The 24,362-nt window shown below is 42.2% G+C and overlaps 1 protein-coding gene across 5 annotated transcripts in view; it reads right to left on the bottom strand.

Moving 5' to 3' along the window:
- Positions 1–24,362, bottom strand: part of esrrb (estrogen related receptor beta) — a 196,990-nt gene that overhangs the window by 39,456 nt on the left and 133,172 nt on the right. For all 5 annotated transcript variants that reach the window (XM_008121419.2, XM_008121249.3, XM_062968333.1 and 2 more), the window contains 2 exons: positions 19,734–20,143; positions 2,055–2,171 (listed from right to left, as the gene is read on the bottom strand). In XM_008121419.2, coding sequence (XP_008119626.1) covers positions 2,055–2,171; positions 19,734–20,130 — 514 coding nt within the window. In that variant the 5' untranslated portion in view covers positions 20,131–20,143. The remainder of the gene's footprint in view (positions 1–2,054; positions 2,172–19,733; positions 20,144–24,362) is intronic.

Genomic DNA, 24,362 nt, shown 5'->3' with positions numbered 1-24,362 from the left:
ATTATAGCCATCTATGCTTAGATATTTAGAGTTCAAGACTGAATCCCAACAGAAAAATGGCCACTGCCTTCAAGGATGAAGAACTGGGTCCTAAGTGGCCTTTTGGTTAAAATATGCTGGAAGAGATGTGGCTTGGTATTGTAAAGGAAACCTAGCAAATTAGAGTAAGTCATATAAAATAACCCAAGGGAATAGGAAACCATTCATCCTTTCTGCTCACCCCCACTTATTTCCACATGACAATATTTCAATTGGGTGTTTCTCTAGTTTCAAAGCAGGCTTATCTTTCTTTCTTTCTCTCCCTGAATCTATGACCATCTTCATCTAAATGCAAGGTCATGGAAGGTCACAGAGCTGACCTCACCAATGTCAAAAGAACTGTGGCAGAGAAAGAGAAGAGAGAGAGAGAGAGAGAGAGAGAGAGAGAGAGAGAGAGAGAGGTTTAACCTCAGATAGGATCTGTCAGCCAAAGGACAAGACAAGGCTTTCAATCTACATTATTAACCAACCTAGTGTTTATCACTCTTGCAACACCTCAGAGGAAACGCTTTTGCTTCCAATTCATTTCTGGCTCCCACAAGAGCAGTCTGCCTACTTTGCATGCAATGCCCTGGGCTGGAGCTTTCTACAGCTGGGAGCTTTTCAGTGGCTCAGGTTGAGGCAGCTGTGCTCTTCCCTATACATGGATGCAGAGTTCTTCCAAGTGCTACCTTTTCCGCCCAGCCTCCCTCCTTCCCTTCCCCAAGGAAACTAGGCTTTGAAGCCAATCCATAAGAATGTGTTTAATTGCCATTGAATTCCCAATGGCACACCTTGAATGGATGAGGGGAGGGGACGGGATGGAAGGAAAAGGAGCACAGGGGATGAGCCAAGCACTATTCAGACAACACTGAGCAAATCAATAGGCCGAGTGAGATGGACAGGCGAAGCACTGCAGGGCAAAGGAGACCTCTTGCACTGGGACAAAGGCCTCTCTCCAGTCAAAGATGTCTCTCTCATCTTCAAGTGAACTGTCTTCACATTTTCTTTCCAGTCAGGCCAAGACTAAGACAGCATTACATTCTTCAAGGATGCTATTGTTCAGTTTGTGGCTCTGCTTTTATATATGTGAAAATAAAAAATGTAGCATGTTTTTCTGTGTGCAGAAATGCATACAGAGGAGAAGGTGAAATTCTTCTGCTGATAGTTATAGCACTTTTTATTTGGATGGGGGGAGTTAAGGCACAGATAGTTACATTGGGCCATAAGAGATGCTCCAAAATCTACAGCACTGCAATATTTTTAACCAGGACAATAAACCTGTCATATAATACTGCATAAGATTTCAAGTACACCAGAGCTCTTCATCGGAATAGATGTTAAAGCAGTTGAGGATTAAATCCCCTACCACTTGAAGATAGGTCTTTGCAGAGAAAAGTTCAACCAAAAACAAAGTCAAGCAACTCAGTTTGGTTTCTATTAGCCTTTGTCTACCTGGAAAGTCACCTAAAATTAGTCTCTTTCAAATTAAACTTGAATATTTTGGGGTGACATTTTGATGATACAGGAAAAGACAATTATATTATATGCAATTATATCACCACTGTGCAGTTATATCACTGTGCAGTTATACACTTTATTTATTGCAGATAATGATATTTTTATTGTTTTTATATTTTCTTTTTATTTATCATGCTCTCAGGATGACTTACACAAAAAACACCATTACAGTGCAATCATATGTGTGTCTATTAAGATATAAGATCCACTGAGTTCAGTGAGACATTCGCAAGTAAGAATGCAATCCTGGCAAGAGATACCAACGTCTTCTACAATTTCTCAAGAAAAGTCTGTATCTGGAGCTTATCCTTGCATATTCCACCAAGTGGATATTGACCTATAACCAATGCCACCTATTACCCCAGTCAATCCAAAATTCTAATCATTCTATGTCACTTTCTCCTCCACATGAAAGCATACAAGGTCTAATGAGGGAAAAGGCTGTTGGCTCCTTACCACCACCTTTCTTTAAAAAGTGAAGAACAGACAGAATGAACACCGCTGTCTCTCCTTACCTTCTTTCAGCATTCCCACTTTGAGGCATTTCATAAAGCGACATGCCTGACAGGATTTGCGCCTCCGTTTTGTGATTTCACACTCATTGGTAGCTGGGCAGCTGTATTCAATGTTCCCTGTAAAGTATAAACACAAATAAAGGTAATAACTTTTACACAAAGCAAAGATGAGGATGCCTTGGTGCAAGAATGACCTGAAGAAGTTTGATTTGTCTGAAAACAAAAATGAATTATGAATTTTCCCAGTGTCACCAATCTGGGACCGCAAAATGCTAGCAAACTAGAGGTACCATCACCATACATACTGTGGTCATGTTCACATTTTTATCATAGAAACAGGTTAGTGGAGAGATTAACTGGAAACTCTGATGAATGGGGATCAATACACTGAAACACAAGAATAGACATGACCTTTTTGCATGTGTTTTATGTCACCTGTCCTCCAAGGAGTCCTTGTTTTATCCTTACAACATTACTGTGAGATAAATTGGGCCAACAGATGAGTACAACCTAGTTTGAGCATCTTGGCTGAACAAAGTTTGGAACTCAAATCTCCCGCATCCCTAGTCAAAAATTCTGTACCTTGCATGGGTGCTTCTCAAACTATCTGAGGGATAGGGCTGGCAATTGTTTGTTTTTTCAGTGTGCCTGAGATTGGCACTACATTTGTACATGATTGGCACAAATGTTATTGTTTTTTTCTTTCCTGGAAGTTTGTCAGAGACTGGCAAAACAAACAATTGCCAGCTGCACTACATCACATTGTTTCTTGGTACAAACAAGTTTGGAGGTGACAGTTGCAGCAAAAGGTCCAGTCCTTAGGACAAATGGCAAACAGTAGCACCACCAGGGCAGGATTTAGAGGCAAAAACCCAGTGGATTATTTTGTACTGAACAATTATAGAGCTATGATTCCATTTTAACTGCCGCGAAAATCTGGGATTTGCAGTTCAGTGAGCTCTAGTGTTCTATCAAATTCCAAACCTCAGGATTCCATAGAATGCACTCCTGTCAATTAAAATGAAATCATAGTGCTATAATTGTTTTGTGTGAATAAGGTGTGAGGCAGGAGAATGAGCAAGAGGACTCTCAAACAATACAGGGCTAGTTTAACACATTTACCTTACAAAAAGCCACTTCAATCAATTCAGTCCACAATATATTCAGTCCAGAATATAACTGCACCACGGAATCAAATGACCTTTGCCCCCCTCAAATCTCTCTCTCTCTCTCTCTCTCTCTCTCTCTCTCTCTCTCTCTCTCTCTCTCTCTCTCTCCCTCGCTCTCTCTCTCTCACACACACACACACACACACTCCCCGTGTTCATGTGCAAAAATAACAGCATGCTCAATTGAAAAACATTATACAAAAACTGTTTACAGTGATCTTGGTCCTGATTAATGCTACCTAAGAACCACCAGTCCCATTAGCAAAGTCTTAACAGTACTTTGATATGAGTTTTACAGGGCTACATAATTATGGGGTGGGCAGTGACTGATCCCTGTTATTTGACTGCTGAAACAAAATCTCCTGATTATAATAAAAAACCCAGCAAAGAAAAAGTTCTAGCAGTAATCCCCCAACAGAGGAAACTATAGCTGAAAACTGAAAAGTTCCTATAGCTTCTTCCTGGTTTGTGTAGTTCCTGAGTAATTTCCATTTGAGCATGACATTTTCCCACCAACATTATAGAACGAAGGCTATCATCTGCCATTTGTCCAATCTGCTCCTGCAGAATTCTGGGAAATATAGTCTAGGGAAGTTGAGGATCTCTCTAGCTGAGAATTCCAAAGGCTCCACCCCAAACTACATTTCCCAGAATTCTGCAGGAACAACTCGGACAATTGGCAGATGATAATGCTGAATAGTTTCAACTGCTGAAATTTAATCCAGTTATCAATGTTTCTCAAACTCTGCTCCTACAGACTTCAATGTTTTGGACTCCCACAATTCCTAACAACTGGTAAACTGGCTTGGATTTCTGGGAGCTAAAATACAAAACACTTGGAGGAGCACAGTTTGAGAAGCACTGAACTAGATAATCAAAACGTGAGCAAGTTTGGATATATAATGATGAAAGAATCAAGAATTATCCTAAAAATGTGTTTGTACAGTTCTTTAAAAAATGTTGACCGTTATTTTTCTAAGTTTCTGAACCACCATTTATTAATCAACAAAAAGAAAGACTAAGATCCCTTCTACACTGCCATATAAAATCCAGTTTATCTTCTTTGAACTGGATTATATGACAGTATAGAAGAGGTTTTAGATTATGAAGATTAAATTAGTCTTGTTGTTATGACTGCTGAGTTAAACAATCTGAGCTAGTACTAGGCTTTTTCAAAACAAAAATCAGTACAACAAACAACCTGCAATTAGTCCTCAACTTCGTGAAATGAACAGAGAGGAGACACAGCCAGTAAAGCAGATGAAACAAAAATGCCAGACCCCATGAAAAAAGTAACATGATCATGCATAATCATAGGCCCTGCTAAAAAGTCCTAAATGACTTACAACCTCTTCACATGGGGCTAAAATCGGTGGCATGCACCAGTTTAGCTCAGGTCACCCACAAAGCCCACCAGCTCTGATCAAATATTTGCAAGCGGGGCTCTGTGGATGAAGAAGGGCTGAGCCAGCACATGCCACCATCACAGCAACACGGGAGGCTTCCTGTGTGGCCATTGGAAGCCATGGGTGGAAGCCGCACACTCCACGCTTCCCCCCATAGGATTGCCTTCAGCTGATGCCGAGTGATGTGGGGTGTGGGGCACTGGCTTCCCCATGCTCCCCAATGAAACGGAGTGACTCCTGCAGCTGTGTGACAAGGTAGTTGCTGTCGTGCAGCCTTAGAAAACTATCTGTTGACAGTTTACCTTGCATGATGCTTGAAGCGATTAATGGAACTCAACTAAGGTGTAACTCAGATCACAAAGTTGCAGCCCAATTCTATTCACCACAGTCACCAAAATAGAAAAGCTGGGCCTGTGACTTGTTTCCCTCCTTCCCTGAAACTGTGCAAAAGGATCCAAAGCCCAACAAGGGAAAGGTGAGCCGCATCAGTAACAAGTGAACACCCTTGATAGCCATATAGCAACTCAAGCAAGCTGACATGCATCAAAAAAGTGGTTTATATATGTGCTGAGCCTTTTCCCCTCAAATGTATTTGAATAACACTAGATTTTATGGACATCAGGCCTTCTTAGTTTTGTGGCTGGAAAAGTTCCCATTTTGAACAGTACAGAACACAGAGTTTACAAACAGCCATCTTGTTTCACAAAGTTTAACAGGTCCTTGGTATCTGCTGGAGTTTAGTTCTAGGAATTCATCCACCCCTGTGGATTCTAAAATCAGTGGGTGCTCAAGTCCCATTATCAACAATGTCACAGTAAAATGGTGTGCTTTATGTAAAATGGCAAAACTAAGCTTTGCCTTTTAGATTTTTTAATGTTTTCAAGCTATGGATTGAATCCTTGGATGCAGAATCCATGTATATGGAGAGTTGAATGTAATCTAAAAGACAAACATCTTGTGTGAATAGTTCCGTGATATGGCAGAGGAAATCAAGCAGAAACAAAAGGCACAAGAGGACCTCCACAGTCTACCACAAACACACTTGCTCCCAGATATTATCCCCAATGCAAAAGCCTATCACAATCCTAACGTCTACAAGCTCCTTAATGGGCACATGTCCTTAGTTGCTATCAACAACCAATAGCAGGCCAATCAGAACCACAAATTTTGGGGCAGAGGTTTGATGAACTCATTTGTTATTGTTAGTTTCATAGTATTTTCCTATGTTCTGAGGAACATAATGCAAAAATGAAGCACTAAACAAACAAACACACACACAAACAAACAATAGTTACAAGACTAAAATTAACAGTAGTGCCAGGAGCCAAAACCAAAACAATTTGGGATGCTTTTGTTCTGATAACTCCCAACACTGGGATTAAAAGCATGATGTACAGGTAAAAACAACATAGACTGGTTTGGCTCATTTTGGATTTTGTTTTGGAGAGAAAGAGAATGGGATCATTTTTGACTTGAAGAAGATATGATTCATATGAAGGAGAGAGAGGACACACAAGTCAGGGGAGACTTTATAATTTTTAAAATAGACAAATTGGCAACATCGTGAAACATTATTAAAAATGTTGTTGATTTTCTTTTTTAAAAAAGCGCAGAACTACTTCTAAGATCTTTAATGTTGAGACAAAACCCTGGAATGGATCACCTCACTCTACTGACATTCAAACCACTATCCACCACTGCTCCCACCTTTATCCTTATTTGGGAAGAAGAAATAAGACACACGTGACACAGCCACAGTCAAACAAAAATAGTGCAAAATTGTCTACTGTCTTTAGCAAAGTTCCTTCTGTGTTTTTGTTGTCGTTGTTGCTTTATTTCTTCCTCCGGGTCTCTCAATTTCTTTTATGGGTCCAGAGGCTGGCTGCCAGCAGAACAGAGCTTCTCAGGCTGCCTTGCAATTTCTGTAAGTGCCCTGTGATAAAGTGATGAGATTAACTCATCGGGATTCCAGCAGCCTTCCACCGGCTGGCAGTCATGCTGCCACTTCCGTCGCTGTGGACTAGAGGTGATCTGGCAGACAGCAGCTGAAAGAACTCCGGGGTACCTTTGGCAACCAGAGCAGGAAGGTGTGCATGCCAATGAGCAGTAGCAAAAGAAGCATGTGTCCTTGTGTGCTCATATGTGCGCATGTTTACCAACTTGCTTTGAGCCAGGGAATGATCCTATTTGGCCATGCATAACTAAATAACATGGTTTGAAAACAGCAACAGCATCATTGGAGATCTACTTCTTAAGCTCTGAAGACGATTGCTCCCCAACTCCAAAACCTCAATTTCTACACACTTAGAAACAGTTTAAGAATGGGATCCCATGGGGAATTGATGGAAGTAGTCTTGCGTCATATAATGGGCTCTATGGAATTCCATCTTTAAAATGTTTTTAAAGTGTGTAGAAATGAAGGGGAGAGAGAGAGAGAGAGACCCTGCATTTGATGAGGTCTCAAGTGTAGACTATGCTGAGAAAATGTGTATCTATTTAGTTGTTTGTACAAAGTATTTCTGTATTGTCTCCCAACCCACAATGGCCCCAGGCAATGAACAAATAAAAACCAAGGACAGTTTTGCTCCAAAATTATGGATTTGGATACAATCCATGGATAAATTTAGTGTCATTTTCTGTGTAAACAGAAAGCAAGTCTAGGATGAGACACTGGTGAACACAACATAATCTGAATGTTGTGACTGCATATAATAGAGGATTCCACTAATGCACCTTTTAAATGTGAGAGTAGTGATTTGTTATAGAATGCCCTACAACTTTCACATGCAATTTACCAGTCCTCTCATATTTCCCTAACCCCTTCCTCTATCTTTTTTTCTTGATGGAAACCCAAAATGGAAAAAAACCAAAATAATTGCACTATGGTTTTTAAAGGAGTACAATAGCACTCTTTAGTTTGTATCATTTTTTTCTGTTACACAAGATTTAGCGTACAAACATGCCAGCCCAGTTTTGTTCAAAGTACTAGTGACTGGACAATCTATTAAGAGAAGTAAATTCTTATATGAAAATTCAGTATGACCCCCATATCTGCAGGCCTAAGTATCTGCAGTTTCATTTATTCACATCCAAAATGATATGTCTTCTCTATGGTATCCTTAGACCACACTATCTATTGGTTCAAGTATCCTCAGAAAGGACCTGATAATATTGGCTGCTGGAATCGCCATGGATTGGGGCAAATCCGGCAGTGCCTGTCACGGGCTTAGGAACCCATCACCCCACGCCTCGCATTGCCTGACTTACTGGAAATCCCATCCCACAGGGGAAAGGATCTGCCACCTAGCTTCCCCGCATTGTTGCCAATGCAACATGGGAAGGCTCCTGTGTTGCTGCCATGGCAGCATACGCCGGTTAAGCGGTAGTTTAGCCATGAGGCCCACCAGAAGTAGCTGTATGTCATGGGATGGAAGCAGGTAGTCTCCATGGCCAAAGGATAGCTGAACCAGCATATGCTGTCGAAAATAGCGCCATCTGATGAGGTCATAGGTCTAGAAACATGGATACAAGAGTCATACTGTATACATATTCCTTCCCAATAAGCTAAGCAAAACTAAACTGAGCTACACTCAATCTGTATTAATTGTTGTGTGGAATATCAACTATGATCTCTCTTGTATTAATGCTTCTTAGGCTTCACTTAAGATCTGAGGAGAAAGTTAGGGATACTTGATGAATTAGTTCTCTTTGAATTTCAATATGATCTGATACATGGAACACAGACTAATCATAGTATAGAATGCAGTTGTTTTGGAATTTTGAACCACACATTTTGGGATTCATTTCTCAGCTCAATAAATTATACATGCACACAAAATAAAATATGCTTCTAAATTTATTCAGAGAAAATGTGTGTAAAACACATATTAAACCTCAAATCTTCATTCAGATTCTAAAAAGAACAGATGAAAGCAGAACTGGTGTGGAATGGATTTGGGAATAAACACATGCAAAAGTGACATATTACAAGCATAAACTGATCCATCTGTATTTGTGAAAAGAGTTGTTTACAAGATATCCATTCTTATGCAAACCAGGCTGCACATTTCATTCAATGTATACAATTTTCCCCCCAATTATTCTGTCAAATAAAAAGATTAAGAAGATTTTGTGCAAATACAATAACTCATTGTAAGCACAAGAACATTTTTTCTTGCAAAACCATTTTGGCAGCAATATTTTTTCTGTACATCCCATATGTGCACAATGCACATATACACACACATGGACATAAACAAACATAGACACAGACACCTATATTATTAATTAGCAGCTACACAACAGGTTTTACAAGCTAACAAACTTAGCAATATGTCTGAGTTCATAATTAGTTTTCAGAAATGGAAGAGGAGGAATCATATAGTTGGACAATACACCATATAGTTGGACAATATGGTGTATGCACATTTTCATATTCCTCTGAACCAGTGCAGTGTTCAAGATGTTTATTAATGCTCTTGCTGAAAACATACAGCATCTAAGCTCCCCTCTTAAGAAAAGGACTGGACCTCTCCAAAGTATAGGACAAGATATTGTTAATATGAATAATGTTAATGTCTGAACATGCTTAACATGGAGGACAGAAACACTATTTGTTTGATAGAAAGAAGAATGAAGAGCAGGTTGATGGAAATGATGAAAAATTGTGTATTGCTGTATGGCAGGAGGTTGGACTGGATAGTCATTGCAGCCCCTGAAGAGTGCCCGGACTGTGGCACAGCTGGTTAAGTAGCCAGCTGCAATAAATCACTCTGGCCAAGAGGTCGTGAGTTCGAGGCCAGCCCCTGCCGGGGTGAGCAGCCGACAATTAAAATAAAAAATAGCCCCTGCTCGTTGTTGACCTAAGCAACCGAAATATAGTTGCATCTATCAAGTAGGAATTTAGGTACCGCTCTGCGGCGAGGCAAATTTAACTAATTTATGACACCATAAAACTCGTCCAGCTCCCGTTTGGAATGAGGAAGTATCCATCAAGATGCCACAGTGGATGACGAAGCAGCTGCTTCCCCATGGCCGGAATCGAGCATCTCCCCAGGAAGCTGGAATCTGGAGAATGTTAAATCGCCTCTGCTTCTCTGTCTCTGTCTCTAGGTTTATATGGCATTGAATGTTTGCCATTATATGTGCACATTGTGATCTGCCCTGAGTCCCCTTCGGGGTGAGAAAGGCGGAATATAAATACTGTAAATGTAAATAAAATAAAATAAATTAAATTCCTTCAAAGAGCTGCAACCAGGTTACTTACAGGTGCTGGACCCAGAGAGCGTACAACCCCTCTGCTACAACACCTGCACTGGATGCCAATTTGTTTCCAAGACAAATTAAAAGTGCTGGTTTTGATCTTTAAAGCCCTAAACAGTTCAAATTCATCTTACTTATCTGACCACATATCCTCATACCAATCTGCCTGCTCTCTAAGATCTTCAGGTGAGGCCCTACTCTCGCTTCCACTACCATCGCAAATGTGACTAACATCGACAAGGGAAAGGGCATTTTTAGTGGCCGCCCCAGCTCTGTGGAACGCCCTCCCAATAAAAATTAAAACAGCTCCCTCACTTTCTTCAAGAACCAATTAAAAACCTTCCTGTTCAGACAGGCCTTTAGTGATGGAAACTAAGCTGGATTGATAAGAAACACCATAATGTTTATGGACTGAAACAAAGTGCAATATAATCTGACACAATGCCACAAGAATGTGAATGTATATTATTGTTCTTTTAAACTGTTTATTTTATAATGTCTTATATTTTTATCAATGTATTTGGATTGTCATTTACATGATTTTAATATGTTGTAGGCTGATTTGGGTCCCGTGAGTGAGAAAAGTGGGATATAAATAAAGATTTATCATCATCATCATCTTAATCCAGGACGGGACCTGACTCTACTAAAGAACTGATACTGCTTATATAAGTTACATTCATTCCTTCAACCAACCAGGATGCAAGACTTTATGGGAACAGTCTGATTATGTATAGAACCAGGTTACTATCCTTTTGATTGTTGTTGCAGAAGGAAGAAATTTGAGAAAAGCAACTTTTCCACCCAGTTAGAGATATCATGAAGCAAGCCACTCCTGTTTAAAAAAATAGGTTTACTGTGAAGGTGGCATGGCATGCAGCAGTCTTTAAGTGTAAAGCATTTTCAAGGGAATTTTAGTTTTATCTCAGAATTAAAAATTAAAATTAAAGCGAAAGAAATTACCATGTCAGATTTAGTTTTTACAATTTAATTTTCAGGTAAGTAGATCATTTACCATTGAAAGTCTTTGGTGGAAAAAGAAGGTCCACTATAATAGTTTATATAATTTGGGATGGCACACTTTCTCCCTTTACTATTAAAAAGATCAAATGAATGGAATTAAAAGCATCTAGGCTAGAAAGTGGAACAGGGGGCATAGGAAGGAGGGGTTTCCCCTTCCAAGGAGTAATCAATAATGTTCTAACAGCAGCAGAAATGATGCAACTAAATAGAAATCACTTCTTTTGATGAAACCCTAAAAGTGGAAAGATTTCTGGAGTGCCCATGCTGAAAATCAATTCTTGGGGAGATATAAAAGTGTTTTTTAAGGGAAGAAAACCTGGATTTCCTATATCCATTGACCTATAGACTTCTAACTATACCCCTTTTTGCAGTTGTTGTGTTTCATGAAAGTATTCAGACTGGAGTGTATCAATTTCAATGTGTGATGACTCTGAATGAGGGCCCTCCAATGTATTGTGACCATGAATGAGGGCCCTCCAAATTATCTTTTTAGCCTTGATCAGGTCTTCCAAAGTAAGGGTCATGGCTGCCCTGACTGAATCAATCCGCCTACATTGCAATCTTGTACTATTGCCTTCAAATTTTCTCAGCATTATTGTCTAGGCCATATAACACCTTGTAAAATTCACTCTGTAATTTTGATATAAAAATACCTTTCTTCAAAGGAAGAATGTCTTCCCATTTTTGCAACCTTGTCTGCAGAGGCATAAATAAATGAATCACTGCCATCACCCACAAATATAAAACTTGAAGACCACCAATTTGGAGCAAAACATGAGAATCCAACTGTGACAACGCCACCAATGTAACCAGTTTCTGATGGCAATACTTGACTCAGAAGGCTGAATTGTCAAGTGATGTGATGACTCATGGGCCATGTAGTCCCATTCCTAGTGCTGTTGTGACTGACGAAGAGGAGAACTTGGGTTTTCCTCCATTTCAGCCAGAAAGGGAACCATTTCAGCCAGAAATTGAGCCTTTGCACCTGCAGGAGGCTTGTCTTCCAGAAATCTCCCAAACAAGCCCGGAGTCGAGTTCTCCCCCTTTTTCGCGCCGTAATTACATTCTCCAGCAGAAAGGAGTGCAACAGGCTAATCGCAGGAGTTTGAGAATAGCAGCAAAGCATTCAGATGATTAAAGCCTGTTCCCATGAGAAATTTTAGGGAGTCATACATCTGGACACAGAGATTGACTTTCGTTTCTGGTTCCCCAGAGAAGTGTTCTCTGGTGGGGAAAACAAGGCCTATTTAGGTTCCTTGCTCCCGGAGGGATCTTGCGGAGTCAATTCGTCAGCAACTGGAGTAGTGTGTGTGGACAGCTACTCCGCTTCCAAGCCTTTGTTCCTGATTCAAGCCTTCGTTTTCCAGCCTTGTTCTTCCACGGATTTTGCCTTGCTTTCCGAGACCCAGCCTTGCCTTGTTTCCCGGATTTTGCCAAGTAAATACCACGGATCTTGTCCTTGCTCCTCGTTCCTTGCTGCCTTGTATCCAAGCCTTGTTTTTCCAAGAATCAAGTTACTTCCTAGCCTCGTTCAAGTTCATGGACTAAAAGACCTTGTCATCTCCCCTCACTTTGCCTGGCAAAGTGAGTGTTTCGGTTATTGGATTACAACTTTGGACCTTAATATTTCATATTGGACATTGCTTCTTTGGACTAATTTTGACCTTTCCTGAAAGGTCTACTCCTGGACTAATTCATACGCTTGCTTTTATTAACTTTACATATTTCCTTAATAAAGATATTAGATAGATTCTGGCCTCTGTGTATGGTTATTGGTGCTCTGCTGCCTGGGTCCTGACAGTTTGACTCCGCCACCCTAAGCACCAATTAACCTAGGCCAGAATGTCTACCGGAGCCGGGCCGGGTGGCCAACCGATCAGCTACACCATCGACAAGGATGAGGTGGACCGGATCCGTGATAAGCTCAATGCGCAGGATGGGGAAATAAAGGGTTTGAAGGAACGCGGAATCCGTCTCCCGGCCATGGCGTTGCCAACCAAGTTTTCTGGAGAAGCTTCTAAGGTTCATGTTTTCCGTCGTCAATGCCAGGCTTATCTAGAGGCCCGTGCTGCCGAGTTTCCCCAAGAAGACATCAAGGTGGCGTGGGTTTACAGTCTCCTAGACGGGCCAGCGGCCAACTGGGCGACGGCACTGTTCGACCAAGCCTCCCCACATCTAAGGTCAGCGCAACACTTCTTGGATCACCTTAAGGAGACCTGGGGAATCGAGGACAATTTGGAGGCAGCCGGCCACAAACTCCGGCGCCTCTCCCAAGGGGACAGACCCTTGTCCCAGTACATAGCCGAGTTCCGAGTGCTGGCCCACAACACTGGATGGAACGATGTAGCCCTTAGAGGACAATTTCGGGAGGGCCTCAACATTGAGATGCTGGAAGAAATCTCCAAGGTGGATCCTCCCCACTCTCTTGAAGCACTCATTGATCAATGTTTACGAGCTGAAGTCATGCTTGCCAACAGAAAACAATGGGTCCGAGGCCAGAGCGGTAGAGCTGGGGTGAAACCTCCCGCTCCCACCGGCATCCAGCCGCGCCCAGTATGGAGACCCCCGCCACCAGCCCCATACCCCAGAGGGAGCGAGGAGGTGCCGATGCAGTTGGGCAATGTGCGTCCCAGATTAGATGCCGCCGAGAAGGCCCGCCGCCAACGCCTAAATCTCTGTTGGTACTGCGGAAACGGGGGCCACTTCGCCAGAGAATGCCCAGCCAAAGGGAAGCCCGCCGCCCGTCTGGCGGCGGCGTCCTCCACGGAGACGAAGACGTCTGAGGCGGCTGGCGCACAGCCGGCGGGGGAAGCCAGCGACCGGGCGTAGAGAGGCTCGCCAACCCGGTCAAAAAACCCATTCAAGAGCCGCCAACCGGGGTCCTGTTTCTTCTAGTGGTCACCTTGTGGTCAGCAAAAAAAGGACCCGTCATGGTCCATGCCATGATAGACTCCGGAGCCACCAACAATTTCATTGATAGAGAGTATGCCGACTCTCTGGGATTACAATATCATGATTTCAAGAATGCCCGTGTGGTGCAAGCCATCGATGGCCGCCCCCTCAAGACGGGTCCCGTAAGTCAGTGGTCGGAACCCACCAGAATGTGGATAAGGGAACATATGGAAGAGATTTCCTTCTTTGTTACCGAGGTTCCCCATTTCCCTGTGATTTTGGGTATTCCATGGCTGACACTTCACGACCCAAGCATCTCCTGGTCCAACAGAGAACTGCAGTTTGCTTCAAAATATTGCCAAAACCATTGCCTTGTAGCTAAGATCTGCCATACCACAGACACTGAACCCATTATCACCTTGCCCAAGAAGTACTCAGAATATTGGGATGTATTCAATGAAAAAGAGGCCGAGAGATTACCCCCACATAGACCTTATGACTGTGCCATTGACTTGGTGGAGGGGGCCCCGATCCCGCGAGGACATCTCTACTCCCTGACTGAACCGGAGCAAGAAGCTCTCAGGGAGTTCATAGAGTCAAACCTTCGCAAGGGATTCATCAGACCCTCTCAATCCCCAGCCGCTTCCCCAGTGATGTTTGTGAAAAAGAAGTCAGGGGAATTACGCTTGGTGGTGGACTATAGAGCATTGAACAATATCACTAAGCGGAACAGCTATCCCCTGCCCTTAATCTCGGACCTACTAGACCGACTTCGAGGAGCCAAGGTCTACACCAAGCTGGATCTTCGGGGAGCGTATAATCTAGTTCGCATCAGAGAAGGGGACGAGTGGAAGACCGCCTTCCAGACTAAATTCGGATTATTCGAGTCCCGAGTTATGAATTATGGATTATGTGGAGCTCCCGCAACGTTCCAGCATTTTGTCAATGACATCTTTCAGGATTATCTAGATCGGTTCTTGATCATCTACCTGGACGATTTTTTGGTGTTTTCTAGATCACAATCAGAACATGAGAACCACGTCAGAATGGTGTTACAACGTTTGCGGGATCATGGACTTTATGCCAAGCTGGAAAAATGTGCTTTTGATCTACAGGAGGTAGATTTCCTGGGGTACCGCGTCTCGCCACTAGGGCTCTCCATGGACCCGGCAAAAGTTTCAGCAGTATTGGAATGGCGGGCGCCAACCAACAAAAAAGAGGTGCAATGATTCTTGGGGTTCGCGAACTATTACCGCAAGTTCATTCCAGATTTTGCCCGCTGGTCTGACCCAATCACCAGCTGCATCCGTGGGAAACAGCCCTTCCGCTGGACAGATCAAGCAGAGAAAGGGTTCCAGCAACTAAAGAAATTATTCACGTCCCAGCCAATCCTTCAGCACCCAGATCCTGAAACCCCTTTTGTTGTGCAGGCGGACGCCTCCGATGTAGCAATTGGGGCTGTACTCCTACAACCGGTGGGAGATCATCTTCATCCTTGTGCCTTTTATTCCCGTCAATTGACCGCACCAGAGAGAAACTACACCATTTGGGAAAAGGAACTATTGGCCATAAAGGCAGCCTTTGAAACTTGGAGACATTGGTTAGAAGGGGCCAAATTTCCCATTGAAGTCCATACTGATCATCGGAATCTAGAGCATCTAAGAACTGCCCGCAAGCTAAATCAGAGACAACAACGCTGGGCTTTATTCTTTGAACGTTTTAACTTCCAAATTCATTATGTAACCCCAGCCCAGACCAAGCAAGCAGATGCTCTGTCACGGAAACCGGAATACGCTGCAGGACGCAAGGAGACCTTTGAGTCCCAGCTGCTACAACCCGGGAACTTTGCCACGCTCACAGTGGGGAACACCAAATCCACTCCCATTGAATCAACTCCCTCTACTCTAGGGCCCCTTTGTGCTCAAGAAATCAGGGCTAGTCAGCAAGCAGATGCCTGGGCGCAGGACCAACTTCGCCAAGGACTACATTTTCCCTTTTCGCTTAAGGATGGGCTGCTTTGCTATAGAAATCATGTTTACATCCCCCCAGGACCGGGCAGGGAAAAGGCACTTCGTTTGTGTCATGACTGCAAGCCAGCAGGGCATTTCGGGCTATTCAAAACTATGCATTTGATCCTAAGAGATTTCTGGTGGCCCAAGATCCGCAAGGATGTAGAAAAATATATCAACACCTGCCCAGTATGCCAGCGCTCCAAGACAAGAAGGGAAAAGCCCTCAGGGCTTCTGCATCCCCTTCCTACCCCATCTCGCCCATGGGAAATAATCTCTGCGGATTTTATAACTGATCTACCACCTTCCTGTGGATTCACCACGATCCTAGTGGTGGTGGACCTTTTCACCAAGTTAGCCCATTTTATTCCCTGCGAAGGCCTTCCCACGGCCAAAGAGACTGCAGATCTATTTCTCCAACATGTTTTCAGATTGCATGGATTGCCCAAGAGTTTGGTCACTGACCGTGGGTCCCAATTCACCTCTCGCTTCTGGAAGGCACTACAAAAACTATTGGGCATAGACTCTCGTTTATCTTCGGCTCATCATCCTCAAACAGATGGGCAAACTGAGCGCACCAATGCCACTTTGGAACAGTACCTTCGCTGTTATGTAAACTACCAACAGGACAATTGGGCTTCCCTGTTACCACTGTCGGAGTTTGCCTACAATAATGGGGTCCAGGCTTCAATTAAGGAAACCCCGTTCTTTGCAAACTATGGCTTCCATCCACGTTTCTTTCCTCCTGTCATTGAAACCTCAGAAGTTCCCGCAGCAGAGGACTGGCTGCAGGAACTCACAGCAGTGCAGCAACTTTTGCTCCAGCAACTGGACCAAGCCAAGGAGGACTATAAACGCCACGCTGACAAGCATCGCCAGCCGGGCCCCGAAATCAAGGTAGGAGACCGGGTTCTTCTGTCCACTCGCTTTTTGCCCTCCCACCGTCCCTGCCGGAAGGTAGATGCCCGTTTCATTGGTCCCTATCCAGTGGTGGCGCAACTTAACCCCGTGACTTTCAAACTCCAACTTCCGCGCTCTATGCGCATTCATCCAGTGTTCCATCGCTCCCTGCTCCTTCCGGCGGATGGTGTGCGCCCTGATGCAGACCGGCCGGCCCCCGCCCCTGTTCTGGTGGACGGAGAAGAAGAGTTCGAGGTTCAGGACATTTTGGATTCTCGCTTTCACCGCCGCCGCCTACAATATCTCATTGACTGGGTGGGTTTTGGCCCCGAAGAGCGCTCTTGGGAAGACGCTTCCACGGTTCATGCTCCTGATCTAACCCGCCGCTTCCATCAGACCTATCCCGCCAAACCGCGGCCTCGCGCCTCGGGGAGAGAGTCCCAGTTTGAGAGGGGGATTGAGGAGGGGGATAGTGTGATGACTCATGGGCCATGTAGTCCCATTCCTAGTGCTGTTGTGACTGACGAAGAGGAGAACTTGGGTTTTCCTCCATTTCAGCCAGAAAGGGAACCATTTCAGCCAGAAATTGAGCCTTTGCACCTGCAGGAGGCTTGTCTTCCAGAAATCTCCCAAACAAGCCCGGAGTCGAGTTCTCCCCCTTTTTCGCGCCGTAATTACATTCTCCAGCAGAAAGGAGTGCAACAGGCTAATCGCAGGAGTTTGAGAATAGCAGCAAAGCATTCAGATGATTAAAGCCTGTTCCCATGAGAAATTTTAGGGAGTCATACATCTGGACACAGAGATTGACTTTCGTTTCTGGTTCCCCAGAGAAGTGTTCTCTGGTGGGGAAAACAAGGCCTATTTAGGTTCCTTGCTCCCGGAGGGATCTTGCGGAGTCAATTCGTCAGCAACTGGAGTAGTGTGTGTGGACAGCTACTCCGCTTCCAAGCCTTTGTTCCTGATTCAAGCCTTCGTTTTCCAGCCTTGTTCTTCCACGGATTTTGCCTTGCTTTCCGAGACCCAGCCTTGCCTTGTTTCCCGGATTTTGCCAAGTAAATACCACGGATCTTGTCCTTGCTCCTCGTTCCTTGCTGCCTTGTATCCAAGCCTTGTTTTTCCAAGAATCAAGTTACTTCCTAGCCTCGTTCAAGTTCATGGACTAAAAGACCTTGTCATCTCCCCTCACTTTGCCTGGCAAAGTGAGTGTTTCGGTTATTGGATTACAACTTTGGACCTTAATATTTCATATTGGACATTGCTTCTTTGGACTAATTTTGACCTTTCCTGAAAGGTCTACTCCTGGACTAATTCATACGCTTGCTTTTATTAACTTTACATATTTCCTTAATAAAGATATTAGATAGATTCTGGCCTCTGTGTATGGTTATTGGTGCTCTGCTGCCTGGGTCCTGACAAGTGATAGCTATTGTTTATGTATATATTATGCATATAGCAATAATCAAGACTCAGTAGCAAGAATCACTTCACTAATATCTGAAAATCGGTATGCTTTTAAGCACACATTTATATGCACACATGCCCACATGAGAACACACATGAACAAATATGTAATTTCAGCAAGCGCCTTTCTAATCACACAGACACACAGAGACAGACAGAGAGAGACCTGCTTTCTACAAACCCTATGCCAAAAATGCTGAATTCTTGAAAGTTATAGCTCTGGCTCTTGTGACTGTTAGCATAATGTCATTCCCACAAAGTGGTTCCCTATTTCGCCTCCAAAAGGAAATGGAAATTTCCCACTGCTCCCCAATTCTCTGAATAGACTCTCCTCCCCAAGAAATCATCTCCTCGTTTTCCAGTTGAAGGCTATATTTTCCGAATTGAACCAAGTAATAATTCATCTTAGGCTCCTTCCAAAAGCACCCATAGTTCATTGTTCTTTTTCATCACTGAAGAGAATGCTGTGGTTTGGAGAAAACGAATTACCTCATTATATGAATGAACTAATGTCTATCAATTAAATGACTGCAATTACTGACTGCACAAGACACAGCTGAAAATAAATGTACAACTAGACCTCAGTATTTCACGGATTCTGTATTTATAGATTCCATCATTCACAACTTGCAAATATTTTAAAAAATCAAAAAAGTAAACTTTAGTTTTGGCATATTATTTAACGGGACACAATTTTACTATAATGCTGTATATAAAGGGACTTGAGCATCCATGCGTATGGGCATCTACTGGGAGTACTGGGACCAAAGCCCAGCAGATACCAAAAGTTCGCTGACTGGATTTAAAAAATCATTAATAAAGATGTGCACAAAAGGTACTGGAAGAAAGCAAGGAAGGTGTGGAAGTAGTTAGTGTCACTTAGAATTTGTTCAGATTAATAAAACACTAATGTGTGCAAAGGGTTTTTCAGTTTTCATTGCCATCTGTGTATCATGGAATTGCATCTACCTTCCTCATATTCCTGAAAACTCAGTGTCCCATCACATTCCTCACCATTGCAGTTCCTGAGAAAACACTGGGACACTTTCTTTCTCCAAATGGAGAAACCTACTTTTCCACATTGCCTATTGCATTTTAGAGATGTAATTCTTTACTAATTTCATTCTTGAAATGATGAGTAATTTCAGCAACCTATTATGGAAAAATTCTTCAAAAAGTGTACATTTTTCAGAAACTGTTCACAATTCAGGACTTATCCTCACAAAATTTCCATGGGAGTGATTTCACAAAAAAGCCCAGCGTTTTCTGCCCAGGAAACAGTATTTTCCATGTGTAAAAATAATATTTATACTAATAAATAGTATTGTCTATATAGAAAATACTATTTCCTGTGCAGAATTTGCTGACTTCTGTACCATGTATGAGTGTTGTACAGAAAACCTTCCGAACTGTGAAAATTCTTGCCTGTTCAGGATTCTCATCATACAGTTTTCCCATGGCTGAAAAAACACATTTTTGATCTTTTAAAAAAATACATTTTGACTACTCATTCCATCTGTATCTCACTTGCTTTGCCAACCCGCCCAGGTCCCATACCTTGAATTGTTCTCTTGAAGAAGGCTTTGCATGCTTCGCAGGAGGCCACTCCATAGTGGTATCCCGATGCAATGTCCCCGCACACTAGGCACAGCCTCTTGGGAATGGCGTTGAGCATGTACTCACACTTGGTGGGTGAGTCTTCCATGATGGCGCTGGCGCAGTCCTCGTACCGCTTGCGACAGGGCCCACCCCCAATCCCTGCACTGTTGAACATGGGTGGTGAGTCCAGGCCATTGGGGTGGCCACCCATAGTGAGGCCGTAACCACCGCTGGCATCAGATGAACCGCTGGGACTGTGGTGACTGATGGCATCAATGCCTGAGGATGGGCTGGATGGCTCAGTCTTGATGAAGGACCCACAGCTGGAGGTGAGGTGCCGCTCATCCGTGGACATTCTGCCTAACAGCCTGTGAATGGGAAGCACAAAAAAACCTATTAGCTGACAGAAAAACCATAATAGCTGGAATTGTGCCCATCCTGACCTTTAAAAGAATATTTTGAAAGCTAATGCAATATTTACTTATGCATACATTCTCCACAAGCACATACCTAAAATCCACCCCAGAAAACTTCTGTGATAAGTCAAGGGATGAGAACTCAGGGTGACAAATTCATTCTATCTTGTTTTGAATGTGAACCCACCTAATTTGCATTTCCCAAGCCAAAATGCAAACTAAAACACAAGCTAGAAACTTTGGAGCAAGGCAAACCTTGTCAGAAATATTAAAATATTAACTAGGTATTTTTAATGACAAAAATGTGAGTCAAGCACTGAAAGGGTAAAATAAGCTAGTGTCATCCTGAGGAAAGTGAGTAGGCCAAAGCCTGTTAGAGTTAGTGGGCCAAAGCTAGTGTCGTCCTGAGGAGTGTGAGAATGCCTCGGTGTGAGAGGACCTGGTGTGAGAAGGCCTCATGTGTGAAGCTCCAGTGTGAAGGCTGCTGTGTGTGAAGCTACTGTGTGAAGCTACTGTGTAAGTTTGGTGTGAGAGGAGGCTCTGTGAGAGCAAAGCTGTTTATCTGCATGAGAAAGAAGCCCAGCGTGGAAGCAAAGAAGAAAGTATAAAGAACTTTATTTTTGTTATGGAAATCTTATTTTTGTAAATAGTACAACCATATTATTTTGCTATAAAGAAAAGCCTCCTAAGGAAGAGATAACATTGGCCTGTGTGTTTTTGTTCTTTTTATCACTATTGGCTACTGGTGCTGAATCACGCTGCTGCTAATAATTGACTCTGCTATACATTTATGGGGAGGGTCTTTTGTTAATAAGCCCATTCATCCAACAAACCTTACTGAAATGAATGACTTCTGCCAGAATATACTATATAGCTGCACTGGAGGAACCAAAATGAATCTGGCTGAAATTTAACACAGCACTCAATTATCACAAATTGCGGGGGGGGGGGGGGGGGGGACAAAAAACCGGATACTGCATAAACATTAAGAACTTCCTGTTGGTAAGTGCTGTTTGTCAGTGAAATATGCTGCCTCAGAGTGTGCTGGAGTCTCCTGTAGAGGTTTTGAAACCGAGACTGGATGGCCATCTGCCAGAAGTGGTTTGATGGTGTGTTCCTGCAGGGGTTGAACTGGATGGCCCTTGTGGTCTCTTCTAACTCTACAATTCTGTGACAACAACTGCATGAGATAGGTAACACAAAGAGAGAGTGACGCAAGGCCATCCAGTAAAGTTCAATCTCAGTGAATACTAGATTAACAAATCCAACACTCTAGTCACTAATCCATATAGATTGATCTCTTGTGCTTTATAGTCTTCCTTAGAAGGGCAATATACAAAACTGTCATTTTTTAAAAAAATTAGATAGATATTTCTTATTTTATGCAACCAATTGTACGTGTACAATAAAGAATGAAATCCAAGAACATAGAAAAGTGTACCTATTTGTCCTAATGTATATCCATAAAGAAAAATCTTGCTTGGCTCTGGTTACTCTTTTAGGAATGTGAATGGAGCAAGATTTGATCCTGTTCTCATATGATCAGGCAAGAAGCTCAGTTACTATGTGTTGTCGAGGGTTGTTGTATGTCTTTCGGGCTGTGTGGCCATGTTCCAGAAGCATTCTCTCCTGACGTTTCGCCCACATCTATGGCAGGCATCCTCAGAGGTTGTGAGGTATGGATCAGTTACTGTTTCTCGCCACAGATAACCACTTTAGAGGTTCTGAACATTTCCTTCTTTTCATCCTTCCTTCAACCCTCTTTTAATCACAGGTCATTTGCGATAATCCCTTAAGCACCTCTGCTGCCCTTATTTGGATTGATTCCAAATCGTCTATGTATTTCCTGTCGCAAGGTGCTTACATAAGAATACAACACCTTAAATGCAGCCTGAATGGAGAAGCAGAATGGGGGGGGGGAGCTGCTTCCTAAACATGAAGCCTGAATAGTTAACTATACAGTTAAGCACCATTTGCTTGCTAAGCCATGGATCATGTTGCAGAATGACATTGCTCAATAGTTACTCTCTTCCATCCCCCTCAGATTTCTCTCAACATACCACATTAGCCTCTTTGCCACTATGATATCCATTTGCTTCTGCAATCCTTCTTGCTACTTTTAAATTGAGATATCATCTAAACAACTTCATGCAAAGCATCTGTGTGCCCACAGGAGTTTTTTTTATTAACTCAGCCTTAAAATATTCCAGCTCTTAGCCTAGTTTTACAAGATACACCGTCTTCATAGAATATTAAATCATGACACAAATTAGGGATTTTTCATGGGACCGAGTAGTCAAGGCATGAAATTTAACGCCAACGATACTGCTGCTATATTCTATAGTATGTGACTTCAGTCAATAGATCTCTTTGAATTCTGAATTTATTTGATTTCCATTTTGGGATATTTTTAATAAATTCCCTCATTTGTCCTTCTTTCCATTCTTCTTACTATAAGTCCCACATGTGCCTTAGAAGAATCTGACTGGAGGCACTAAAACTAGCATTCTAAACAGATATGTACAATTAATTTACAATTCCATTTGTGGTACCGCCATTTCTTCTAGAGTCTAGATTTTATACCAGGCATGGGCATTAGGAATGGTGGGAGTTGAAGTCCAAAACACCCGGAGGACTGAAGTTTGCCCATGCCTGTTTTACAACAAGCATCTTCCAAAATGCACTTCTCTTGAGTATACTTTTCATTCATGTTGAACACAAGATTATATTTTCTCCCTAGAGATTTAAAACCACAGAACTCCTCCTGAATTAGTGGATAGATTCAGAAAGAAAATATTTTTCTTGGTTTTATAATATCACATGTTCTTGTATTGTAATTCTGGAAATTCAAATCCTAATGTGCATGTTGCCTAAATCCACAAATATATCTAAGGGCCCTTCCACACAGCCATTTAACCCAGAATATCAAGTCAGATAATCTACAACATCTGCTTTGAACTGGATTATCTTAGTCCACACTGCCATATAATCCAATTGTGGATTATATAAAATGTGGATTTTATGCAGTTGTGTGGAAGGGGCCTAAGTTGCTTCTCTAAATGTTTCCCATATTCATCTTTTAATTTTCAAAGGAGATAAAATCCAGAGATAACTCTAATAACAAGATCCAATGCATACTTAGCTTTCTGGAAGTGCCATAATTCCAGCAAATGTCTTCAAGCAAATGTTTATTAGCTCTCCTAATCATTGTGCAATCTTGTATAATTTTGTTCATAACACACATGATATTTTTGTTAGACTGTGAAGCCAAAATCTTTGTTTTTCTGCTAACTTTTGTTCTTCTTTATCCTAATGTATTTTAGCTCCCCTCCCCGAATTTTTTTTGTAAGTACAGTAGAGTCTCACTTATCCAACATAAACGGGTCAGCAGAATGTTGGATAAGCGAATATGTTGGATAATAAGGAGGGATTAAGGAAAAGCCTATTAAACATCAAATTAGGTTATGATTTTACAAATTAAGCACCAAAACATCATGTTATACAACAAATTGGACAGAAAAAATAGTTCAATACGCAGTAATGCTATGTAGTAATTACTGTATTTACGAATTTAGCACCAAAATATCATGATGTATTGAAAACATTGACTACAAAAATGCGTTGGATAATCCAGAATGTTGGATAAGCGAGTGTTGGATAAGTGAGACTCTACTGTATCCATTGTTATTTTTAAAACTATGAACAGCTTTGATTATCGCCCCTTTAAAATGCAAGAGATGGAAGAGAATATTTATTTTAATCCTGATTTCAGTTAAATGTATATAACATATTTTTGGGATGGATTCAGAATTGTTTTTCCTGCCATTTTTATTATTTATTATTCAATAGTCATGAGGATAGAAAGCTTTTTAAATAATGAATTCTGGAAATGTAACAGTTCTACCCTGACCCTGCAATTTGTACTTATGCATTTCAGCAGCGTTAATGCCATCAATAGACAGGTGTTTCCTTCACTTGCTATAAAAAGATCCTATGTATTTCTGAACAACAAATGAGAGATGTATCTTTCCACTTTGACTTAAAAACATAAATGAAGATACTCCCTTAAGTGATTTTCATCATAAAGCATATGCTACTTGTTTCCCCCATGCCAGAATCATTTGCTGTGAAAAAATAAATGCATATATTCACATACTTGCAGTATTATAAA

The sequence above is a fragment of the Anolis carolinensis genome, chromosome 1 (assembly GCF_035594765.1).
Source record: "Anolis carolinensis isolate JA03-04 chromosome 1, rAnoCar3.1.pri, whole genome shotgun sequence".
NCBI lineage: Eukaryota > Metazoa > Chordata > Lepidosauria > Squamata > Dactyloidae > Anolis > Anolis carolinensis.
The sequence above is the reverse complement of the archived record's forward strand: the minus strand, read 5'-3'. Positions and strand labels throughout refer to the sequence as shown.